The sequence below is a fragment of the Ambystoma mexicanum genome, chromosome 12 (assembly GCF_040938575.1).
Source record: "Ambystoma mexicanum isolate Mex_15411 chromosome 12, UKY_AmexF1_1, whole genome shotgun sequence".
NCBI lineage: Eukaryota > Metazoa > Chordata > Amphibia > Caudata > Ambystomatidae > Ambystoma > Ambystoma mexicanum.
In genome coordinates this window covers 174,007,720-174,034,902 of record NC_090936.1, presented here as the reverse complement: position 1 = coordinate 174,034,902, position 27,183 = coordinate 174,007,720, and the positions used below count along the sequence as shown (strand labels likewise).

Below are 27,183 nucleotides of genomic sequence, written 5' to 3'. Positions count from 1 at the left end.
ATGGATGTGCTTATCATGAAAATATAGTCGTTGCAGCGCAAGAGGAAGTGGAGACATGCACACACGAGTCGGAGCAACAGCGTCCCGATGTTGAAGTTCGAGGCAAGAAAGTTTCAAAGAAAAGAAAGCAAAAGAAGGTTAGTGTCCTGGTCACTATATTATGTTGTTTTTCACTGTTAATAGTTCAATACTGTAAGTTGTGTTTAAACTGAACACCCCTTTTCCAATCTGTCCTCTAGTTGCGAGTGGGTGTACGAACTAGATCTACACAGACAGTGAAGCGAACGAGAGATGTTGCTTATCAAACCTTTTGGCAGGGACTTGAGACTGGAGATGCATCGTGCCAATGGGAAGAATATGAAGTGATTGACAACGGAGCTATACCACATCCAGCCATCGATAGTGAATGTCCTCCTGGTAGTTCGGATGCAGTCGGAGATCAATTCACAGAATCCACACCCGCAAAAACTAAGACCGCGAGAAAGTTGAAGAAATTGTTTTATTCACCCATCGCCGGAGAAGGAACAGATGTTGCAATGGAAGAGAATGAAGTGGACGACAATGAAACACCATCAATATCACTGAACATAGCGGAAGACGATATCAGAGATTCTACCTTTCATGTGAGTGACATGTCCTCAACGTTACAGGCCAAACCAGCTGGGATGCAGAGTGACATTATAAGGAAAGAGGCCAAATTCATTGTATTCGATAGTTGTTTGATTGATATTATTATTCGGATGAAATGTGGGCATTCGGTTGGTGGGGAAGTATGTGGGGAGCCATTGATTAATGTGACTCGTGCAATTCGAGGCACTAACCTTAAAATACATGCCACCTGTACAAAATATCATCCTTTCTCATGGTCTGCACAACCCATGCTGGGGCAACTGCCAGCAGGCAATCTACTTTGTGCAGCGGCTGCACTTTTTAGTGGTTCAAGTTTTAAAAAGTTAGAGTCTTTCTTTCAGCTTGTGGGAATCCATTTCATTGCGAAAACTCAGTTCTACAAATACCAAACCGATTATCTATTTCCAGCCATTAGCGAAGCTTGGAGAATGGAAAAAATGTCTATTGATAGTACATTCGCGGGCAAACGGTTCAGGCTAGCCGGTGATGGACAGTGCGACAGCCCAGGATTTTCAGCCAAGTACTGCAGCTACCACTTTCAGGACATGGAAAGTAAGAAAATTGTGAGTTCGGTGGTCGTGCAGGTGTCACAAAGCACATCCTCAGTGGCTATGGAGAAAGTTGGCTTTGTAGCATCATTGCAAGAACTACAATCGCCGGGAATGGTGATCGACCTGATAGCCACGGACAGACACGTTTCAATTGCCAAGACAATGAGAGAAGAGTACAAAAATATAAATCACCAATTCGACGTTTGGCATCTTGCAAAAACAATCAATAAAAAAATGTCGGCTGCAGGTAAAAAAAAAGATATGCAAGGTATTTCACAGTGGTCCAAGTCAATCAGCAACCATCTTTGGTGGAGCTCAAAAACATGTGGAGGGTCGTTGGAAATTCTACTGGAAAAATGGCGGTCAGTAATGCTACACTGTAGCAACGTTCACCGCTGGACCACAAACCAACATTTCCACAATTGTGAACATGGCCATTTGTCCACAGAGGAGGCACGGAAGAAGAAGTGGTTGATTCCTTCATCACCCACTCACAAAGCCATTGAAAAGATTGTATTTGATAAAACTATAACAAGAGATTTGAGGGGACTCACGGAATTCTGCCACACAGGAGATTTGGAGGTGTTCCACAATATGTGCCTAAAGTACAGGCCAAAACGATTGCATTTTGGCATGGAGGGCATGATAAATCGGACTCTTCTAGCGGTCTTGGCACATAACCATAATGCTGGCCGTCAACAAAGTAGGACGACCGGAACTTTAGGGACGCTTCGCTACAATAAGGCCTTCACTAAAAGAAGTAAACAATGGGTGATCAAACCAGTGTTTGAGGATATGCAATATGAGTTTATTGAAAGACTTATTGTTGATGTCCTAGATAGGCACATACATGGAGTTGTGAACGAACCTGTGCAGGGGACAACTGCATTGCCACCCAACATTGCCTCTGTTCCATGTCCACCTAAAGCAGAGCTCATTGAGAAATACACATCACGGTTTAAATGATTGTCATTTGATTGTCTGTTCTCTCGAGTCTCCTCATGTTGCAGGCCCATTGAATATGTGTATCTATGTAATGTGTAAATAAAAGTGATTGCTCAGTGTACATGCAATGTGTCTCTCCACCCTTGCCCCTCCCTTCACCGTGCAGTAGTGCGAACCACCCGGGTGTCACCTGTGACTTTGCTCTCGAGTCTCCTCATTGTTATTTGACCTTGACAGGCCGGGACCATCCCGAAAGACTTCTTTTTGGGGGTGTGGTGCAATAACGTAAGAAACGATAATGAATAAAATGTCAGAAACGATACCATTTAATGTTCGTTCATTAGAAGAAATAACGTCGGCATAGAAGGAGTGGTATTTCGGGGCTGCTCTACGCACAGACACAATGGAAAATGCAAATATAATGTAAGTAACTCTTTAGATGAGTTTATACCGCAATTTAATTACTATACAGGAGCTTTAAAGACGGGTTAAGTTGTACTTGTTCGTTCTATGTGGCATATTGTTTTGTACCGCGCACTATCTTGAGGAGAACCATCTCCTTTTACGGAAGCACCTCAAAACCTTCCTCTTTGCTTCTGCTTTCTCTCTCCCTCTCCCCTGCTACAACTGGACCACTGTCTGCGACCTCGGTCCTGGGCCCTTCCACTCTCCACCTGCACTGCCTCCCTGTCAACCCCTGTACTGGGGGACTGTCTCAGTATCCTACAGCCCCCCCTTGACGTATAATACCCAGTTGCACTGTCCTAGCTATGAAATAATTTCCCGACCTAATATATAAAATGAATAATTTTAATAAAGATCTGATGGTGAGACTAATTTCATTTTTTATGTTTTTCAAACAGGTACATCATTCATTATTGTATGTGTCACGAGTACCAGACACCGGCGGATGGCTTTTTCAACCGCCAGCTGCTTCTCCGTGTGAACAACGTTACCACCCTGACCATTTTATGGGACGATCGCCAAGTACAAGTATGCCCTTACGCGGTACTAACGGCTAGATGCAACATACAGACCGCTGTGGTGGCCTAGTGCCTCGTTGTTGGAACAGCCATGCGATTATCAGTGCGACCGAAGAGCTTATTTTATCGTAAACCAACACCCTGACGAACTATTTTGGATCGAGAGCAAAGAAAAATGCAAATCGCTGAATATTCTCAAAACATTTGATGTCAAATAAATGTACTTTACCAAATTTACAATCTTGCCGTTTGATTTCAAAGTACAGTTTCATATTCCGAATTGTGGCGCGCTGTGTTGTGAGCTAATCTGTGTTGATTTCCGGGTTCTGTGTGGAGTCGCGTAGAAGACGCCTGGGCGCGTTTGCCTACGCAGCACAGTCACGTCACGGATAGAGGCGGGGAATATGAATGTTTTGATAAAGTCTGTTTCAGGGGCGGGAGATTTGATTTAGTGCCGCAAAAGCAGGTGAGCCAGGTCGATGGGGGGGAAATGATAGGATTATCAGAAAATGGCGGCTGATTTCGAGTGCGTTAATGGACGAAAAGTCGGGTAAGGTCCATAGGAAAGTTTTCTACGATCTACCGAGTTATGCTTAAAAACACATGGCCGAACCGTATGGACAATAAAAAAAAAGTCCCGGAACTATCCTTTAAGATGACCTATGTGAAAGGAGAGATAGGCTGAGAGGACGAGAACTGAATGAAATTATATCTTCTTCATTAGCAGTATATGTTATACTGTCAACAAAATTGAAAGCATTTGGTATATTGTCCAGATGAGATGTTTTACACCATTTTGAGTCGTTTGGCATCTCTCTTGTTTTTCAGGATTTGAGCGGTCAGACATATTTGTTTGGATCCTCTCCTACTGAAACCGTTGTTGAACTAATTATAACAAAGGATGATACGGTAAGCCACAGTTAAAGTAAACTTAGGTACTGGCTAGGAAGAATGACAGTGAATTTGTTGACACTGACTGTTGTTCCTTGTTATCTTCCCTCTTTTTTGTTTCCCCAGGTCATGAATTGTGTGGCACAGAGTTAGTGGTGCACAGCTAAAGGTTATTTTAAGATTGGATCTACCTCATGTGAAGAGATATTGTTTAAAGGGCACAGATGGTCCCCCTGATGAAGTTCTTTAACACTTTGTCAAACTGTATGGTTTTGAACGAAACATGTTGGGCAATGAAGTATATTGTGATTGAGTTACAATATAAACAGTATTCCGATTTTTCGGATACCTATCCTCCCCAAGGTAGCATAGAAGGGGTTAGGAGCACATTCAAAAGATAGATGACTTGTAGAGTAGCATCCGTTATTAACGAGGAACTAATGAGCTACCAACCATTTGGTCTCTTTTTTTGATTAAGTGTTACCCTATTGTCATACATGATTAAGTTTTGTATAGGCAGGTAATGCAGGGGTGAACACGACAGAGGTGATTTGCATATGGGAATTGTTTTAGTAGAATTTTTGTAAAAAGGTTTTTATGTATTTTTACAAATTTTAATCAATGATGTTTTATGAAGTTGAGTTTATTTGTGTGATGTTTTTGAAATTAAAAGATGTGATTTATAAATGTAAATTTGGACTGAGTGCCTATTTGTTAAAAGCACTTAGGTGTTGGCTTACTTGGATGATATAAGAGGGAGCAACAGGGAGACGTGGTTTGACCTTTGGGGTTAGGATTGTCCCGAATTTGCATTTAGGAGCCTGGTCATTACGTCTTTAAATTGGCTCCATGTCTCTAGATGGGGTTTGTATTACATGCTTTGTCACTACAGAGTGAATTGACTATTAGGACATAAAGGTCATTTGGGAAAAAGCTTAACCAAGAGGTGACGGAGGTCAACATTTAGGTGGCCCTGCATGGATGCCATGGTAGATTTGGAAGTGGGTCAGTGTATTCCTTGTTCAGTTAGTGACAAATCTCTGAAAGCTCAAATGGTGGAACAGGGTGTGTGGACATTCCTGATAGGGCATGGGAGCAGATTGCCAATGACTTCAAGTACCCTATGTGCATGCTGGGGCGTCAGAATAGATTTGCCATTGTGGTAGTTGACTATGCCTCGAGGTGGTTTAAGGTGGAGTTTGTGGACAGTATATCAACTGTGAGTGACTATATGGAGAAGCTGTTTGCAAGGGAAGGCTACCCCAAAAGAATTATATCTGACAATGTGGTTCAGCTAGTGTAAAATGAAATGAGGAAATATTTGTTGCATCATGGTACTGAAAATCATTGCACTGCATTATATAACCCAAGAGCCAATGGGCTGGCCGAACGCATCAACCGCATAATCAAAGACTTCTTACAATTGTCTAGAGCAAGTGGTTTGGACTGGAAAATGGGATGCGTGAAATGTTAATGGCTCAGGGCGATACCCCACATGCGTTGAAGGGAATTTCACCCTTCCAAATGATGAGGCAGATCTATGAGGTCTGACTTATTTCCGATGGATCAGTGTGAGATTGAGGAGCGCCCATATGCTAGTGGGGAACAAGGATTTAAGGTGGGCAATGTTGTAAGGATTACAAAACCTTTCAGAGTATCTAAGGGGTGTTCTCAATACTTCGACCCTATTGCCCTTACAAAAGTAGGACACAAACATGTGGTTACCAGTGACGGCAAAGGCTGGAACATGAGCCTTGTGGCTATTATGAGACAACCAGAGGCCTGGGAACAAAGGGCAGAAAGGAAGGGCAGGCTGAAGGGAATGGAACTACATGTCGTGTGAGGAAGAGACCATCGAGATTTGATGATTTTTAACTTTACAAATAGCATATTGCTTTTATTTTATGTCATTGAATTTTACGCAGCTTTTTGTGCTAAGCTCCATGTTCCTTCATTATCAAATGTTATTTATTCTAATTCAGTTATCCTAAAGGGGGAACATATGTTGTAATTAATACAGTGCGCGAGATGGCCCGCTTACCCTCGAGAGCCACTCTCGCGCGCCGATGCTGTGATGTTTATGATGACAAGCCATACTCGCGATCCTATGCTTTGATGTGTAAGATGACGTGCAATGACAGTTCAACTGTCATATTGTGCTTACCTTCTCAGTAACAAGAGGGTCTTTCTTTACCTCTCCTTATCTAATAAATATACATAAACAGAACGGTATCCTGATCATCATTACCTCAACCTCCTTGTAACAGCACTATCCTATGAATGTTGTTTTTACTGTGAGTCTTTAACTTATAAATGCAACAATGTGCTGAACACCTAACCCTAAACATCTAACCACATTGAAAAAAAAAACATATAGCATCCACCCTGGGAACTAGATCAGCCTTGGTGTTTCGTCTTAAATTGTGTTGATGTGGATACAAAAGGGACAACTACCACACTCCTGCATTTAGGTAGATGTTCCAAGCAACCCTGCCTTATACTCGTGAAGTAGCATGGCACAGGCATGTAACAAGGACTTGGAGGGATCCCCTGCATCTCCTTGTTGATAGCACTTCAACTAACTTGAGGTACCCCAAGCACCCTATCCCACAGGTAGCCCACATATGGTAACAGTCACAGGACATTTCAACAGTGACTGGCTTTGAAGATCGTACTTAAGGCCCAGAGGTATATAGTGTTATCCACGCACCCAACATTCCCAACCACAGCTACTAGAATGCACATCTCTAAATATCTACATATACTGCGCGAGGAGTCAGGAATAAATCTCGGACACAAGTTAGCCATGTTTTTGCTTAAAGACTTTTATTGAAAATAAAAGGGTTGGGAAAAGGCCTCTCTGACCATACTTTAAGAGGAATGTCTCTACCTAAAACAAAACTAAGGATCGGTCTGTGTCATGATGTCAAAACCAATACTGGCTGTTGAACGTGAAACAAGATGGCCACCTGATTTGGTGGTTCCCTCAGCCATCGAACTCTACACAGCGCCATGCATATACTTGCAGTGCACTACTAAAGCCTGAACTGCAAATTATAGAGTCGGAAGGGCACGTCACTTCCCATACCAACTTTGGGATCTGTTGGCCCCCCTCATTCTGCAGCAGGCCTGCATCCTCTTCTCTGATGCCTACACGACATCACTGCTGTGATATCTTCCCGCTTGCCCTGGCACCTACGGGAGGGGCTCACAAACGTCACCCCTGGCAAGACAGAGTGTGGGAGTGCTGTAGCTGTTAGCTCGACTCTGCTGGTGCCCGAGCCTCGGTGGCTGCCCGGCTCTACCAACACCTGATGTCTGGTGGTTGGCCAGAGGTCGCTGTACACGCTGAGGTGAGCGGCTGCGGCGGTGATCCCCCCCACTGCCTGAAACACCGGCAGAGTGATTTGGATGACTTGCCCCTCCGAGCCGGCGTATACATCACCCTTGGGGCCGCTGCCGCTCTACGCTCCCAAAGCTTGCCTCCTCCCCGCTTTAATCACTTACCGCGGCAGCCGTTACCTGGCCCGGGCTTAGTTATTTGCTGCACCGCAGGCAGCAAAATCCAACGCCATCAGGCAGGAGAAACCTCCACAGAGCCGTCCCCTGCGAGGTGGGCTGCATAACAACAAGCCTTGATAACACCTTTTCCTTTTGCCGGCTGGAATCCCTGACCTGTTGCCCTCATTTGCTTCTCCTTTCAGTGTCCCCGAAGAGAACATTGTGGAGCCCATGGACGGCTTGGTTGAGCTCACTCTCTACTCCCTGCTAAACAGACCTAAACGGTCACCCCAGTTCGCCATACAACGCACTCACTGCTCACTAACCACAAAGCCAAAACCAGGGCCCCTCCCTGCCCAATAATTGCTGAGTCCTGAATTACTGCAACAGGGCTGAAGGGGAACTACTGCTAGGCTCAAACAGAATCCACCTCTATCCGGACTTCTCCATTAGCGTTCAGCAAGAACGGAGTTCCTTCGTGGCAGGTAAGAGGAGGCTCCGTGATCTCAGGGTAAGATACGCAAGCTCAGGCTTGAGCTCTCTGAGAAAAAGTTTCCAGGAAACGTGGTGGACTTCCAAATTGGGTATCGAATTGGTTTTCTACCCATCAACATCTGGCTCATGGTTCGGGAGGATGTAGACCTTTGGGGGGGTTACTTGTTGCTTGTAAAAATGATGTTTTTTGCTCCTCAAGACTGTTCTCTGATGATAAACAAGGTATTCTGATGGTGAGAGTGCAGACTAAGGGGGGGAAAGGCCGCTATGATCTGGTTAGTGGTTAATCTGTATTGAAACCCCTCGGCCACCCCCCTGTCTGAATACTTACAAGATCTGTCTGATTGCCTAGTTGAGTTCTCATACCTCTTTCCCTCAGATAAGTTATAATTGCAGGAGATCTCAACTCTCAGTGTGTCCGCTCTAAAGACCTGATCTCAGAGAAAACTAAACCTGTTACGAGTAATAGTGCACTTTGGTTTGGTTTCATGAGGGATTGGGATCTCTGGATGTTGAACGGTAACGTGGAAGGGGACTTTTTGGTTGCTCCAACTTGGCATAGAGGTGTGGCTTTCTCAACGATTGATTACTTTTTGTTTCCAGAGCAATCATGAATAGCTGCATTGAGTTCAGAGTTACAGATGGGAATAGAGACGATCATGACATGTTAGTGGTGTCTTTGGCTATGGAATCTGCTTACACTATGTGATGCCATGTCGAAGATTTATCGCTTAATTCTGCTGGGAATCGTCTCAGAAGGTTTGATAGAGGGGGGCGAACCCTTATCAATGATCTGAATGAACGGGTGAACCGGCTTTCGAGCAATCAATTGTCAATGTACCGTCAGTCTACTACTTTTCTCCCCTTCATTTGGGACTTGAGTCCTGAAGTGAACTTGGCTCCTAAACAGCGTAAGGCTCATAAACATTCTTTTGATGTGCAAATTCTTGAACAGAAAAAGCTTAAATGTTTGGAGAGGGCGCGCCTAAATAGGGGGGCATACGATGAGAAAGATTTGGAAATACAACTTTGATCCCTAAACGATAGTTATAGACACTGGTTCCGCTCTCACAGGCATCAATTATTCCAGCAAGATGAGGAGAAAATGCTCAGTACGTTCCTTTCCAGAAATTCTAGAAATTTCTGGGCTCTAGTAGGGTCTCTGAACAACTTATCCCCCTCGACCCAGGAAACTATCTTACAGGAACAGGTATGGGTCGCTCATTTCTCAGAAGTTTACCGTCCATCCGAATTGGTGGAACCTAAAATAGAAGTGGGCGGTGCTTGGTTCTTAGCCTTCTCATGTGAAGATATGTAGGATCGGATAAAGAAGTCTTCTGGTTCGAGGGCAGCTGGCCCTAATGGTTTAAGTAACTCCATTTTAAAAATGAATCCAACTCTTTGGGCTAAGGTTCTTAAATCCCTTTTTGATAATATTGTACACTCTGGCAAAATTCCTGAATCGTGGAGATCATCTATTGTAATACCCATTTATAAGAGGGGGGACCGCCTTGCAGCCTCAAATTATCGCCCCATTTCACTCTTAGATGCGGATAGCAACATTTTTGTAGATCTGATTCTGAGTGAAAAGGAGGCATGGGCTAAATCTAAAGGTATTATACCCAAGCAGAAAACAGAGTTTAGAAGGGGATTGTCAACAGCTCTGAACGGACGTGTTCTAAGCTGTATTAGTTTACCGTCTGTTATGAAGGGAGGTGCCCCACTGTTTGAGGCCTGGATTGACCTGTCCCAGGCTTTCGACACTGTCAACAGAAATCTTCTGTGGAGAAAGTTTATCGCCTGGGGCGCCCCCTCCAATCTTCTGTCCATTCTAATTGAGCTTCACCAGAATTCCTTGATGCGAGTCAGGCTGTCTGGTTCAGGCTCACTGCCGACTCCGATTGGGGTCGAAAGAGGTGTCTGTCGGGGTTGTCTGATCGCTCCATTTCTCTTCATCCTTTTTTATGTCGGATTTGTGTCTTTGGCTGCAAGGTATAGGACTCATTATCCCAAAAACTGGTGAAACAAAACTAAACTGGTTGGCCTATGCCGATGACGTAGTGGTTTTAGTTCACTCTCAAGTTGGGCTGCAACGACTATTATCAGCGTTGGCGGATTATGCCTGGATCAATGACCTAAAAATAAATCCACAAAAATCGAAGGGGTTGGTTTTTAAACACCCGAATAAGATATTAAGTCTTCTAGTTGTTCATTGGACAATCACCCGGTCGAACTGGTCACTGAGTTAACTTACCTGGGGGTAGTGAGCAATGCCTTTCCAACAATGGGTCATCTTCTTTTGATTTTGGACCACAAAGTAATTAGTCTGGGAGCCCAGATGAAAAGAATATGCTCTAAACTATGCAAATTTTCCATACAACCGTTAGTGAGTTTTTACATAGGAAAAGTGGTCCATGTAATTCTTTTTGGCTTGGACTCGAATCCCTTAATAATGAATATTGATTGGGATAAATTGGAGTCCAAGATTTGGAAGAGGTCTTTGAATTTGCCTAATTGTGTTCCCATTGGGTGTCTAAGATATGAGTTGGGTTTGTCATCTTTGTTGGCCATGATGGAGTTGAAATGGATATCGATGTTTAGGTTAATTCTTGATCCACCCAAGGGCTTGCTATATGAGGATGTGGCATCACTGATGGAAAAAGCCGACAATGCTTTCCTTAATAATCTTAGCCTAAAGTGTGACATTTTGGCAAATTCGGATTGTTCTACTGATCTTCTTATCCAGGATCCGGAGAAAGTCAAAATGCGTATAAAACAAAGGGATTGGATTCGGACAACGAATCAAATGAGGATGGCACATACGCGTTTTGATAAGCCCAAACCCTGGCTTCCCCATTATTTGGATAAGTTTCCCGATCCAGTGGCGAGAGCTGAGTTCCTGAGATTTAGATTAAATCTGTGTTTAACTTTGGAGGTTCGCTCAACTCGAAATAGTGAGGAATACCCCTCTCCCATTTGTGATAAGTGTAATAATAATGAAAGGCAGTCGTTAAAACATCAATTTACGCACTGTCCAGGAACGTGGTTTCTGAGACTGGCAAGATTTCAGAGATTTGTTCACGATCCTGGATGGTTGAATTCCGATATCCTTTGGGATAGACTGTCGTCAGGTAATGAAACAATCCTGACAGTAGAAGTAGTTGCTCTCCTAACAGATCCGTTTGGGGGCAGGGGGAGGGGTTTCCTCTGTCAAGGTGCCTATGTTGGATGTTTGATTTATTTTATGATATTTCTATTTGTTTTGTTTTTGGATGCTTTATTTGTATATTTTATCTTAATCCTTTTGATAGTTGTGTTTTTATTCCTCCGTATTGATTTGTGTGTTAAAAGTCATACGTGTGTAATTGTCATGTCTGGTGGGTTTAGTAATAGGTGATTAAGTTGAATGAGAAGTTTGTGTGTTTGACTTCATTAGGAGTTCAGGTTTTGATTATGGAGTGGAGAGTACCTGGTTGTTGTGATAGGGTTCAAAGTTTATTCTAATATTTATTATTCTTAGCCACTATTCTTCAGAATGAGAGGTTCCCAAGTCAAAATGGTGGAGGTGGTGCTGACTCTTGATTGGAGGTTTTGAGAGCTTCAGACCTCCACCAGGATTCTAAACTGCCTTTCATTGTTCTCCTAATTTGGCAAGGTTCTGTTTTACTCGGCTCCAGTAAAAGACCTTCTGAGAAAGAGTTTTTGGTTATGAAAACTTTGAATATTCACTGTTGGAGTGCCGATCTCCGTGGGACAAGCTCAGCTGATGATTTGGTGGGAGCGCAGGGTTTTTGAGCTGAGAAACTTCATTACTTAGTTTGAAAATTTGTATTGTAGGTATTTATTTAGCTAGGTATTTAGGATAAAACTTTCAGACATCCGGATATAAGACGTTCTGGCTTATAAATACATAAACTATTATTATCAAATCGTCACATCTACTGGAAAGAGATCGTTTATGTTCTTGCGAATACATTTAAGATGGAGACTGTTTAACTTCATGTTTGAGGAGCAGATGTTAACTGTGCAGCAATTTACTAAGAAACGCTAGATTAATATTTAATTTCATTGCACAATTGATGATGAGAAAAATCTCAAGTGACGATCTTTATGAACAGCTAAATGTTCGGCAAGCGGCAGTGCATTAGTTCAAACGTTCACCTCAAAAGGAGTTTATTAGGAGTTTCAGTAAGCTTGTCAAGTGGTAGTGTTTCAGTTATTCTTTCGTGGATATTTCAAGACTGCTACGCATGTGTCAGGGAGTTGTGTTGACACTTGAAGACTTTTTACAGCGGCGCAGGTTTTTATGATTAGTGGCGCAGTTATTTTTTTAACTCGCATGTGAGAAGGGAATCCCGTCCATATTGTGAGCATGGGTATTGCAGAGAAAATCCAACGAAGATTCTTTCTAGCCGCCGCCACGTATTAGTTTGAAAACTTTATTTATCGGTTTTGAAGCGTGGCGAGTGGGTAGAAATTCTGAACTGTTTTAATGTATGAACTGGAAAATGATCTTAAATGCTGATCCTGACAGATCGAATTTATTCTGCTCAACAAAACTAAGAATCTATGAACACAGTCAGTTGGGTAAAATGTGTACTAGCGTAAAAGAGAATATGAACATTTCTAGAGTGTTATGAACTTAACAAGTTGAGAACAAAGAATTTCTAGACATCTACCTTGCTTCAATGATGTTACTGGAAGTTCCTAACCTTTAACCTCCAAGTTATAAAACAGAGGTTGACAGGTATGGTTAATAGAAATTACTAAAATTAGAGAATTGAACTAATAAATGTCATTCCAGTCTAACCAAGTTGTTTTCTTCTACAGATTGCGGTCGATCAGAAGCAGGCATCTGTCTTTTATTATTTTCTCCAAATTCCCCTTTCCCCCGGGAGAGTCGAGTCTTCAGCTGAATATCTGATCAGTTGTTGGCTTGACGTTCTTGAGGGATCTGTGGGGCTCAGCATCTTCCGCAGACGGAGAAGACAGTAATATACTCCTCTTGAATATGGCTATGACACAATAAAAATAAAAATGAAGAAACAAAATAAAAAAAGTTTTCTTCTTCACAATTCCTGGGGAAGCAATTAAGTTCCTGGATCAGCACTGCCCTGGATTAACCTGTTTACCCTCCAATTCTAGCGTTGTTGTTATTACATCCTGTTGATTGCTCATCAATGCAGGACACACTCAATGTATATGGGAATCGGGGTCCCCCCGAAATATGTAATCACGGCCCCCTGCGTACATGTTAACCACATCAAGTGGTGCGTATTATACACATTATTTACTTTTCTGCTGTGTTAAAGGTCGGGCTGCACATCGCTAACAGCCCCCACATGCAAGGTTGCAAATGTTGCTGATTTGGGTGGCATAGGGTTGCCACCCCTCTGATTGGGGGTGAGTATTTAGGGGAAGTTAAACAGAAAATGCTTGACAGATGTGATGGGGTTGGCTACTATGCCCTGGAATTTTTCTCTTGATGTGATCTTCACCGGCCCGTAATGGATCCATGACCCACTGGTTGCAATGGCCGATGGCAGCTGACACTTTTGTGCATGAGCTGGAATGTCAGGGGACTGGGGAATCACGTTAAGATGCAGAAGCTACAGCTTTATGCTGAACGACACAAGGCATGCATCCTCTACATAGAAAAAACACATGCCCTAGCGGCTTATACACAAATCACTATAATACATACGTAAAGCTGCTCAAGGGGACCCCATTTGGGCGTTACATTCTGGTACAAAGTATTTTGCTTGGTTTAGAAGTTGTAATACTTAACATATGCGGCCCCAATGTCGATGACCCAGACTTTTACTCTCAGTTGGTTGACCTACTGGCAGAGTACCCAATTGTACCCCTCCTGTGGGTTGGGGAATTTAATACCATCATTGACCTCAACTTGGAAAGATCCAATAGCCAAGCACAGAAGTTATCTAAAGCCGCCGTGTCCATTCTTGAGGGACAAACCAGACTGGGGATTGAGGATGCTTGGAGGCTGTTATACACGCAGATTTCCCTTTTCTTGAACAGTACATGACTCACACTCGAGGATCGACAGATGGCTTCAATCTGGGACACTAATTAACTAGACGGTGGAAGCAGCCATATTGCCGAGGACATACTCTGACCACTCCCCGGTCACACTGACCCTTGCTTGGGGCTTATTACTCAGTACACAGCGCTTCTAGCGGCATAAGCCTCACGCGCTTCGAGATTGTGTATTCAAGGACAAGCTAGGTGAATGCGTCGAAGACTATTTTTAGATAAATACAGGACTCTTATTCTGTCCTTTGGGATGCCTTTAAAGCCTATATCCGAGGCATCACCTTGGCAAAAGAGTCCGGGATCATTAAAGCCATCAGGTGAAATATCCAAGACAGCAAAGCCTCTCTCACGGCACTCGAAACACAATGCGCGATGTACCCAGCTGCCACCACTCTGGGCCACATTAAAGACGCACTAGATAGTTTTCGATCCCACGCAGACAGGGAACAAAAGTTCCTGGATAGCCCAGGTGTAGCAAGGCAATATGGTGAGGGGGAACGCCCGGGGAGACTTTTGGCCAGAACTGTTCGGCAGGAGGAGGACGACCGCCACATCCCACTCGTCGAAGAAGCTACTGGGAAACTGGTCCACTCTGTTACAGACATCAACCAGGTGTTTCAATTCATGCCAATAATGATGAGGCGCCCGATCCTGACATAGACGCGTTCCTAGATGCCCTCCTGCTTTCTGTGCTCTCCAACGAGACCAAAGAGGCACTAGATGTAAGTATTGAAGAGATCTCACTAGCCATCAAGGCTTTGCCTGCCGGCAAAGCTACCGGCACAGATGGTATCACTATTGACTTTTACAAATGCTATAAGTCCCTCCTTACGCTTCACCTATCTGGCCTATGGTCTGAATCTTGTTCAAAAAATGAACTGCCCCCCACACTTAGGAAGGCAGTTATAACTGTGCTTCTTAAACCCAGGAAACCCGGAACACAATTTGGCTCATATCGCCCTCTGTCTCTCATCAATAGTGATGTTAAAATGTTTGCAGAAGTGTTGGCCCTTCGACCCAGCCCCAATATGCCTTATCTTGTGCACCCGGACCAGTCTGGGTTTGTGCCTGGCCGCTCCACTGCCCTCAACTTGATGCGCCTATTTAACATACTAGCCCGAGTGGACCCAGAAACAGAGGAGGTTGCAGTCACTCTGGATGTTCAGAAGGCTTTCGACTCCGTGTCCTGGCAGTTCCTCTGGGTAGTACTCGAGAAGAGCAATTTCGGCCCTTTGTTTGCCTCATGGATACGGCTACTTTACACACAGCCTGTTGCCAGGGTTTGTTCCATTGGCCTACTCTTGCTCCCATTTGATATCTGCAGGGGGACTAGGCAGGGCTGCTCGCTTTTGCCACCAATCTTTGCGATAGTCATTGAGCCACTGGCCAACCTAGTGCGTCAAAAGCATGCGCGTAGGTGCGTCAGACTCTCAGGCTCTCCCGAAATCATCTCGCTGTATGCAAACGGTGCATTGTTGATATTTCTACAAAATATACGCAGCCCAATTGTCCCCCAAAATACTTACGCTATAGGAATGTCACGTTTCATGGGGTTTGGTTGAATGTGGTGGAATGAGTGTATGATTAACATAAATTATGGTTTGGGCCTTAACTTTTAGTGCAGAGTGTGGAGAGCTTCCCAAGCCAAAATGGAGACTTCCAAAAGGATCAGTGATTGGTCAGGAGTAAAAGAAAGGCATTCTAAACTGCCTTTCATTGTCAGCAGCCCAGCAGGAAGGTCTTATGTTTGAAGCTCTGAAGATTTAGAAACTTTAGCTAAGCCCTTGTGCCTAGGATTTGTTATTTGGATCAGGAAAGTGTTGGAGAATTTAAGAAGTCAGAAACGTTCCGTAAAAGAAAGAAGCAAGTTAAGTGACTTTATCATTTTTAACTGAACTTTGTGAAATTCAAGAAGGAGTTATATTTCTATACAATTTATTAACTAGTTCCTGTTTTCTTATTCTTTGTTTAAAGAGTAGTTAGTTTTGTTCTTTTAAGACTTTATTTTTTGATTTCTTGAACAGTACTCTTATTTAATGAACTGCGCAACATATTTAGCGCGTGGCAAGTTGGTGTGTGGAAGCCTGTTCATCTTTTCAGCGTTGTGTGTTTTTTCGGCCGTATAAAAATTATTGAGCACTGTTCCTTCTTACGGTAACAGTGCTTTCTTTTAACGTCAGGCTAGCGCTAGAAATCTTACACTGTCTGCGCAAGTGACAGTGTTATAGATACGCAATCCTGAAACGTTATGTTTTATTTACTAACATTCTAACCTGGCGCGCGTACGTCATTAAGCTGCCTCTTCAAGGATCAGTGTCCGGAGCTCAGTAATTTCCTCTTTCCTACTTGAACAAATAAAATTAAGGAGGGAGAAATACTGATCTACTACGCATGCGCATATGCCATTTTTGAACTCTATTTTCTGTTCCTATGCGCACACCATTTTAGAAGGAAAAGGAATATCTTCACGCATGCGCATAACTCTAGTCAAGTGAACGCTTCCTTGAAGAGCGATATTTTTACGCAAGCAAAAGATCCAATTAGTGAACACTCCTTTCTTTCCACATGCACAAACAATTCTAAAAGGAAGAAGCAAGAGTGTCATATTTGGAATTTGTGTTAAAGCTAGAGATTCACACAAAAGACGGACCTAGCATTTCCAGATAGGCGTATGTGTTTTGGAATTTGAACTGCTAGAAGATTAATTCATGGAACTGAGAGAGTGAGCTAAAGATAGCAGTTTCCCAATTCTGAATTGAAGAAGTTAGTAAGATCATCAGAGACTATTTTTTCTTCAGTAAGAAAACAAACACTTCCTCTAAGTTATCAATAGAGGATATTCAGGTATGGTGGCGTGTTTAGTTACTCAATTCGATAAAGATAAGTCAGAGCCTAGGAAAAGAAAGGTTAGTGACTAAAGTGTATTTGTCTACAGGTTAAGAGATATAAAGAAGCTGAGCAAAGCCTGAAGTTTATTATTTTGTCCCATTTTCTCCCTTTCCCTTCGGGGTGCACTCAACTGAACTGTTTGTTACCAGTTAAGAGGTTAGCATCCAAGGGGGACTGCAGGGGTTGAGCAGCTTCCGCGGACAACATCCTGATTGGAGATAAAGCCTGACAAGGAAGACCACCTGATATCTGGAACACTCCCGGAATCTGGGAGGGAGGCCATTATAACCGTCCTACTTAAATCGAACAAGCCCCAAGAGGACCGCAAATTGTATCTCCCTCTTTCGTTAATCAACAAGTACACTAAAATATACGCAAGGGTCATAGCAAATAGACTCCTCCCCCACATGAGCAAATACATCCTGACCAAGCAGTGTTCATACCATCCATATCCACATCCTTAAACCTGCGGAGACGCTTCACGATAATGTCACAACTAGACCCACACACTGAGGCGGTGGCAGTATTGCTCGACGCCGAGAAAGCTTTCGACTCAGTGTCCTGGGAGTACATGTACACCGTACTAAATCACAGGTTTTGGACCACACTTCCAAAGCTTTATCCGGCTGCTATACACAGATGCCAAAGCTAAAATAAGGACGAATCACACCCTATCCACTGCATTCACCCTACAGAGGCACACGTCAAGGCTTCCCCCTCACCCCCCCTGATCTTTGCCCTTACAACAGAGGGATTGTCAGCATTTCTACACCACAAGCATTTAGAGCGGGGTATCCAGATCCGTGGGTCTCCCCAGCTCATCTCACTATATGCAGGTGACACTCGACTGTACCTTCGTAATCCAGAAATCAATCTGACGCCAATCATGCAAGACCTAACACAATTTACAAAATTCTCAGGCTATAAAATGACTCGAGCCAAATCAGAAATCATTCGTTTGACGCCGAGCGCCACAAGAACGGCTGCCATGACCCAATTTCGCTGGTCACCAAACTCTGCCTGCTATCTTGGAATCGTCATTGCTACCGATAGAAATACGCTTTATAACGCTAATTATGGCCCCTACTTAGCACAGCTAGAAACCAAACTAACATTGCGGTGCAAACTCCCTATATCGATTTATGGCCGTATAGCTCTGCTTAAGATGGTGGTCGTCCCTAAGTTGCTTTACCTATTTTGCAATATCCCTATATGGCCGGGCAAAGCATTCTCCCTTCGAGAAACTGCAAAAAATGGTATCCAATTCCGTATGGGGAGGTGGTACAGTCAGACAGAATTGGGCCAAACGAAGTGAGAAATTTGACACAGGGGGACTGGCCGCTCCATATTTCACCCTACACTATTATGCGGCACAGGCCCACTTTGCCAAATACTGGTTCCAAGACACGGAAGCACATACAAGTGGAGAAGCAAACCGCTTCCCCGATAGACTTGCGGTCAATGATTTTCACTAAGAGAAACAGTAATATTGATGGTCTAAACCCAGTATCCTCCACTACGAGGGCATAGCCGGCCCTGCACCGCAGGGTGGGCTGCACACATCCGTACTGGGCACCTTCCCCATTATGGAATTACCCGGACATTACCCCTACATTAGACACTCCTACACATAGGAAATGGGACCCCAAGAGTGTCCTGAAACTCGGTGATCTCTTCCCCGATGGGGAAGTCATAAAACTAGAGGAAGCCCAGAGAAAATTTGGGCAGGGGCTTACAGTCACCCTACAATACCATTGCCTAAAAGCAGCACTTTCACACAGATGGCCGTCGTTCCCCATGAGCCTCACCCGTTCATACTAGACATTATGGACCAGGACGGGTTCAATGGAAACATGTCAAAGTTATTTAATGTGGTGCAATCTCATACCTCCTCCCAAAATACTATGAAATCAAAATGGGAAAGGGACCTGGATCTGGTAATCGAAGACACACAATGGGCTAGATACTGCCAGTATACCAAAACCATATCAGTAAATACCAACTTTAGATTAGTCCATTACAAAATCCTGAACCACCTTCACATCACCCCGAAATAAATCCTGTTGTCCCAAATGCAGAACTGCAGAGGCCAACTCGTTCCATATGTACTGGGAGTGCCCACATACTAAACAATTCTGAGAAGAGGTTGAATCCACTCTCAGCGCTATCCTCGTAATTCAAATACCGGCTACACTCCTTAAATACCTCCTAGGGGACATTGGAAAGATTCCCATTAAGACAAGTAGACTTTTCTCCATTGCAACTGCAGTGGCCAAATGCAACATACTCAGACAATGGAAGGCGAAAACAGCTCCCACAATCCAAGCATGGATCTGCGACCTGAAGTGCACGAAAGCGAAGAGGGGTAAGCTAGAAGTATCACACCCACAAGCCGTCCTAAAGACATTTGGACCCCCCTCAGGCGATACCTGAACTCAACTACCCAGGTCCCTGAAACAGTGGAGTAACCTGCAAGCCGGGGTCTGCCCACTTGCCCATACTAATGCTAAATTACTAGTCTGTTGCGAATAGATATGTAATGGTATAAAGCCATAAAAGTTATCAATGTAATGTACATGTCAGCTGGAAAATTAAGTTAAAAAGAAAAAAAAAAGAAAAGATGTCACATGTCTAGTGAAGCGTGAACTGGAAAACCAGAGAAAGATGTACTTAGCCATACACAGACCCAATACACTCAAATGACTGTAGTGGGGCAATTGGTGGCTAGAAGCGAGTGCACCCATGCTTCCCCAGAAAACACAGAATTATAAAACCAGAAAGAACACATTTGAAACTGCACCTTAAATCCTCCTGGAAATGCAGTTGGCACAAAGAATAGTTCGTTTTGCTACACAAGTAGGGACAGAGGAGACATTAGCTTTCACAATTAAAGTGTCTTTTTAAATAGAATAGACTAGGTGGCAGGTAAGCGTGCACCAAGATAGGGCCTCACTAAACATGTAAGGCAGCATGGCTTTAATAATAGGTAGGGTCAATCTTGCAGCGTACCCATAGGTAGAAAAACTATATGTCAGGCATGCACCAGGCCTTGGTAGGGAGCAAATAAAAATGCAGAGAAAATGTGTGTTGCAGAAAAAAACATAACGTAATAAGATGCCATTTTTAAAAATGCACCAGCAGAGAATTCAGCTTTGCAACTTTAAGAAAAGCCGAGTTGAAAATGCTTGAACAAATCAGGGAAAATGCTGCAGCCGGCTGCAAGGTGACTAGCCAAAGGAATGTCGAGGCCAAGCCTTTGCAGGAAGTGTAAATGGCGGAATAAGATATTATTGTGTTTGGTCAGCTGTCAGATAAATCAACTTGCAAAGACATGGCAAACCGTTTCAGGTTTATAACATCCCAGGAAATCAGGGGAGTTGACAGATTAATGTACTCTGCACCTGGCTAGGCGTGAAGGGAAGACGCAAGAAGCGGCTAAAGAAAAAACTAAAATGCTGCAATGAAACCTTAAAAGGATGACTTGCAAAATAATTATTCGTAAATATGTCAAAAGTAGGATGGCGATCACTGTTGCGATAAACATGTCCTCGTGTCAGAAGTAGCCAGTAAAGAGCCAGGGCTCTCCGGAGGGGACTTGGTGGAGGTTGTCTTCTTAGAGGGTAACTTAGTCTTCTTCTTGACAGTGCAGGTCTCGCAGAGAAAGGGGCTAACTTCCTCTGACGCTACCCTGCCTGTTCAAAAGACCAGACAGGCTGACGCTGGGAACACTGCCCAATAAACAGGAAAAAAACTGTAAGAGGGGAAAAAAATCTGTCGATGATGAACAGCTGCTCTTAACGAAGATGATTTGAGGTAGTTGGCTGCGTAGAACACAGCACAAAAGGTGGAAAGCAGCGGCAGTAGTAATTTGTGGGATGACGTTCCAGTATTTGTAGAAGTAGCAGAGAGTGCGGATGACCGCGGGCTGATAAGCGCTGCGGTGGCGAAAAGCGGCACACAACGTGGAGGCAGAGGAGAAGAAAGACATCGAGGAGGAGAGGCCCGAGAGGAATAAGGGAGGGAGGCCAGGAGGAAGCGAGGAGGAACACAAGGGATCCAGGAATAAGGAAGGGTAAGCGCTGAGCCAGGAAGCACAAGCAAGAAAGGCTAGGCAACCAAGAATTGAGACGCAAGGCTGCTAAGCCGACCAGCGCATATAACACAGCAACCAGGTGACAGGAACAACTAGACTGTCGCTCGGAATATTACTGGAGCAGGCACCAGCCATTTTGGCATAAAAAAAAGGCAGCCGCGACCTTGCGATGGCCCCTCCAAACAACCCAGAATGGCTGTGCGAAGCGCGGAATGACACCTCGAGACTGGCTACTCATGCCAGAGGAGATGATATGAGCTATTTGATTTAATTAAAATAAGGCGATGCACTTGTCTCTCTCGTTCTCTCATAAATGTGTCAACATGCAGCCAGTTCATCGATAGTGTGACCGCATTGTAACCGATTAGCACATTTCTTTTTTCACTGCAGAAGTAATTCAGGGCCTACCACTTAATTTCCAGATATGAGGTAGCACTTTTTAGAGGAAGGTCCATGGGTGGAGTCTTAGATAACGATTGTCCAATCCCTAGTTGTACACATATAGGTTCCATATGTAGCTTAGTAGAGGGAGCCCATGAGCAGGAGCGGTAGGTTTCCATAACTGTGACATCACAATGACTCATTTGTACTATATAAACTCCTGTTGTCTGTTCAAACATTGGAGAATTCTGGAGTGAGAGCTTGGCTTTTAATCTTGATTTTTTCCCCAGTCTATTGTAATAAACTGGTTACCTTGCATTTGACATACCACAATCACGCTGTGTTGTCTCTTTATTGACAAATACCAATTAGAGGGCTTTTTGGCTTTTGACCTCTACTTATCACGACCATTGATAAATAACACAACCAAATTGCCTGTCCTTTCCTATGATGGCAAAAGTCATTTAACAAGTCAGGCTGATAAACAGCAATTAACATTGGTTTTGCATGCAGAGTACATACCTTAAATATAATTGCAATAGGTATATCTTCCGACAGCGTATTGTGCCTCAGATAAAATCTTCCTTGCTTCACAGCAAGATTAGTTCTGCTCTTTTTCTCATGTGTAGAACTAGGAAAGAAAAACCGTTTCTTCAAAAAAAATACAAATGAATCATTAAAAGTGCATGTAAGAATCAGCAAATGTGTAACTGTGAATTGATGTAAAATAGCCATGATGATTCACCAATAAAACTAATTTGAAAAAAAAAAAGTGCATGTAAGCCCAGAAAGGAGAAACAAATTTAGAACATTAGAATTCAAGCGAGGTTAAGATCAGCCATTTGAAAATTCTTTGGGAAGTTAGCAGTGTTTTCCAATTAAGATATCTTATTTGGGGGGAAATGTGGCTTCCAATACCAAGAATATGCATGGTCATTTTGGATTCAACATCTAAAAGACCTACATCTTCTTTCTAGATCGAGTGCTTTGTAGAGGAAGTGCCGACTTAAATATATTTTTTAAAGGTTACATAAGCTCTTACAAATGAATGTTCTTACATGTAATTAATCCTACAGAGTCATCACTGATTCCCCAAAAAAGATCTCTTCCCATGTGGCAAGGGGACAGCAGCCGATACCGGATCCTGAGCCTGGGGGTGGTATTATGAGGGAGGATCACGTGGGAGGGGACCGCTGTCTGGAAAGATGGTGACCCCCATCAGGAAAGAGACAGTATTCTTCCCTTCCAGGAGAAGAAGACTTCATCATTCCAAAATTCTTGATGGCTTGTTGTCACTATACAAGCCCTTCCCGTAGCAAACCCCCAAAACTCCTTCTTGAAAATCACTCTAGGCAAAACATCATTCATTGCTCATACACTCATAACACACATTTAGCATCTCTTGTCTTTAATGGTTTTCTGAATAGAAATGCTGAACAATATCACACTGAAAATCATAGAAATGCTATTGACTCCAAATCCCCGAAAGCCTTAAGGAAGAGGAGAAACGAGTTGATGCGGATAAGAAATAACACAAAGTGAAGCATGCAGGCTAGTGGTTTTGGGGAGGCCCAAGTGAGTGGGAGATTTAAAGCTGCTATCTGCATTCAGATCAAAAGAACCAGAGAAGAAGGAAGCAGAGTAGGAGACGAGAGAAACAGAGCTGAAGCAAACAGCAGTATGGGGAAGGGCCGTGCTGGAACGAGCAAACACTTCTACTCCACTGCTCGCAAGCTTGACATACGGTGTGGCGCAAGGCCAGAAGGGAACCCGCAGACACCGGGAGAGAACCGTTGAGGAGCCAGCAGCAGAGGCAGAGCTGTTGGGAACACAGTGGAGCAGAGAAGCTGCGGTCATGCTGCCCGGAGAATGTTAAGCAGTTCGAAGAGCTGGAAAGAGGTCTGCAGTGCGAGAAGAACCATTTCGAAGTTGGAGCTTCACTGCAGCATCCTGTCATGTGTCAGGAATGCTTCAATACACCAGTGAGTCTAAACCTACCCATTGGGGACTCTGGGGTGTACCGACAGACATGTGAGCCGTTAAGGATATTTGAATACCAACCAAGTGAAACACAAAGGCAGCGCTTTAACAAACTCCAATATATGAGAGATCGATATGGGGAAAGTTGGAGCAAGTATTATCCTAAGCAAATGAATACTGATGAAAATATAAAAAGGCAAACTTTGAACAAGTCTCCATTCATGAGTTGTCAGTGTGGGAACGTTGGACAAGTAAAACCTCAAGCCAATAAAGTGCAGTACAGTGAAGCAATGTGGGAGGCAAGATTCCTGGCAGGGGAGTATACCAGGAGGCTCAGAGTTGTATGAGGAAACCCATTCATTTTTTTTTTAAGTGTATGGTAAAGAAGTATACCACAGGCAATTTTGCCATCTTCAAGGAACTGTTGGTTGAAAGAGACTTTGCCATTCTTAAGAAGCTGTTTGAAAAACACCTTTGGCATCTTACTTAAAATATCCACGGGAAGGTAAGTCACCATCTGGATCTGAAAATTCCTCTTCAGAAAAAGATTGTTTCTGTTTGATTTATCTATTGATTTTTATCAACACATTTTGTCAAAATATAAGCCAGATACATTTCCTTGCACCCGTAGTTGTCAATTTCTTAGTGTGAGGGTCAGAGTAATATATTTTGGACACAAGGACAGTTTATATGCTTAACGAGGCAACACAGAATAATCTTTAGTTTTAGTTTCCTAGGTAGGGCAACTTTAGGATAGGGACAGAAAGGCCTTTATCCAACCCTTTTCATTTTTTTAAATGTGTTTTTATTGAGTTTTTCATTTAATACAACAGAGACAAACCCCCCCAATCCCTCAACCCTTCTCCATCCCTACCTTGTCCCCCCCACGATTCCCCCACAACCCCCAACAGCAGCTCGCCAGTATCAGCAACGCACCCCTCACCCCATTGTCAACCATGATAATCAAATCCAGTCCAATATTCAGATTCTCTGTGGGCACCAGTATACACAGTAGTCATTACAGAGGAAACACAGTACTAAGTCCCAGTTCTCTTTGAATTTCCTTTCATCCCCGTGTATCGCATATGTCACCCATTCCAAATATACAAAATGCCAAATCTTGGCGATCCATTCGTGCTCCGTAGGGATCTCTATTATTTTCAATTTCTGCTGCAATACAATCACGTATGCCTTTCTTTGAGCCTTCGTTGGAAGGGTTTCTAGTGCATCCCCTATCCCCAGCATTGCCTCCTCACAGTTTCTGCAGATTTGGGGGCCAAAGATGGTTTTCATAGCCGCATTGACCATTTCCCAGAAGGGTTGAAAAGCTGGACATATCCACCAGATATGGTCCCAGGTGCCAACCTCTCTGCATCCCCACCAGCAGACCCTAGGCACTGAAGTATAATACCTAAGCAATTTTTCTGGGGTTAGGTGCCATTGCAGCATTACTTTTATCCTCATCTCACGAATCTGGAGTGCCCTCGTAGGTATTGGTATACTCTGCCAAAGCCTACCGCACTGCTCCTCCGAAATCGGTCGACCCAGGGAACTTTCCCTTCCAAGAGAAGAAGACTTTATCATTCCTAAATTCTTGATTGCTTGTTGTCACTATACAAGCCCTTCCCGTAGCAAACCCCCAAAACCCCTCCCCAACACAGGATCATTGCATTTCCACACTCTCCATGAAGTATTCTCTACTACACTGTGGTTCACACTCTTCACATTGTGGTCTACTTTGCATGGAGAAGAGATCAGCATTACTCTGCCACTCTACTTCTTAACAGTATAGTTGGTTTCCAACCTGTTCACACTCATCATGCTTTCTACTCAGTGGATTTGAGTTTTGTTTGAGTATTGGAAGTTGTCTTACAGTAGCAAACAGTGGTCTGCTCAGGTTGGGTTTTCTGAGGTACTGGTGGTCTGAGGAGCTTGTAGGAAAGTGGGTCAGGGAGTTCCTTCACGGAAAGGCAGTCCTTGTCCCCAAGAGCGGAGTCGCTCCCTGTGAAGTCCTGCTTTCCACCACCTCTAGGGAGAATGTTGCATATTGGTCTCCTAGGTAAGGGCTCTACTGTGGGGAGATGTGACGAGATCCTGTGAATCGTCACAAATGTCAGTCTGTTGCACCGCAGCCTGCCAAGTAAGCATTAACAGACAAGTAGCAGCGTAGGCAGAGGGAGCTGGCCTGAATGTGAGGAACCAATCTTTGAGCTCAATTAAGCCCACACAGATATCCGGTGTTAAAACATTATCAATAGCAGGTATAAAAGGAAGCTGGCATTTGGGGAGGGTGTAAGAGTTTGGCGACAGTTGGAGATTTCACAGAGAAGGTGAGCAGGAGGATGGAGTACGAAGAGCACAAGGAAATTAAGGCATGCCAGAAGGGAAAAACCAAAAGGAAAACAGAGGGACTGAGAAAAGGAATGTAAGAACACATCAAGACGAAGGAAAGTCGAGGGAAACGAAGGAGTCGAGAGAGGTAAAGACCATGAGAAGGAGGAATGGAAGAGAGGATACATTCCAATGCCATCAGAGCCACAAGGAGGAGGAGCAAAGAAAGATGTAGTGGACAGTGCAGAAATTAGAGGCAGTTGAAGAGACTTGTGTTCCTGGGGAAATAAACTAGCAAGGCCCAAGCCTAAACGCTCTAGAGAAGCTAGTCGATAAGACTAGGGAATAACAGTCTACCTGGGAGATATTCTGAAATTGGTGGAATTGGCGAGCCACAATCAACACTTGGGAACACCTGCCTACCTGTTAAAAAGATTACCAAGCTAAATAGGAGGCACAATCCAGACCTGGTCAGATTGGCTAGACCCCCAAAGGAAAATATGGGAAACTTGCTAAACAGTCGCAAGTCAGACTGCTAAGCCAGAATCTTTCTGGGAATATAAGACCAGCCAGTACCCTGAAGAAAGACTGTTTGTTTGACAAGGAGCGGTCTAGTCTTTCTGAAACCGTAATTGATGCTGGAACTTTAAAATGGAGACTCAATGGCAAGAAGAGGACTTCTTCCTCTTTGGAACACGGCGGGACACAGGATGAGATGCAGAGACCCAGAGATGCTGCAGGAGTAGAGGAGCAGGAACCGTAGAGAAGCAAGGTCAAGACTTGCGAGTAAAACGGGTGAAGCAGAACCGGCACTGTGGAACACCGCAGAGATGCTGGGAGCGAAAGGAAGCTTCCCAGGTGTTCGCAGCTGCAGGCCAGCGAGGACAGTGCTTGCCGGTGCTCGTAGGAACGCAGCAAGGTGAGGCGAATTCCTTTGGAAAGGATCCTGAGGCTGTGGAAAGGGGACGCGAAGCAGCAAGAACCGAAGGAGGTTTACCAGCACTGTACCGGAGATGACAGACACGTGACTGGAAACCGGTGGAGTCTGCCCAGAAGACAGGGGGACCCCAGGCTTGTCGAATGCACAAAAGAAGCTAAGAATGCTTAAATACATTAACGGCCCACGTAAAAAGGAGCGAGAACTGTTAAAGAGGCAAATATAAAGAAGCCATTAAATTGAATGAAGAACGAGTGTAAAAAGCATTATCTTGTACAAAATGAACACTGTCAAGAGGCAAATGCGCATTGACAAGAGTCAAGCAAGCATTCCAAAAGTCAAGCAGATATTACGAAGTATTACAGAAAGAAATTAACTGGTGTGAAAAGAAACCCTGTATGCAAGAGTAAAGTAAAATGAAACCTGGCAAAGGGCGCCAGATACTTTAGTTAAAAGAACTTTAACAGTGAGTACGTTTCCTAGCAGGAGAGTGTACTGGGAAGCTTATGTTGATCTTTACAA

General features: G+C 43.8%; 1 protein-coding gene across 1 annotated transcript in view; it reads right to left on the bottom strand.

The window, feature by feature from the left end:
* Positions 1–27,183, bottom strand: part of POLR3B (RNA polymerase III subunit B) — a 1,940,302-nt gene that overhangs the window by 1,356,048 nt on the left and 557,071 nt on the right. Inside the window, exon 9 of the mRNA XM_069628254.1 lies at positions 21,936–22,044. Within this exon, the coding sequence (XP_069484355.1) occupies positions 21,936–22,044 (109 nt within the window). The remainder of the gene's footprint in view (positions 1–21,935; positions 22,045–27,183) is intronic.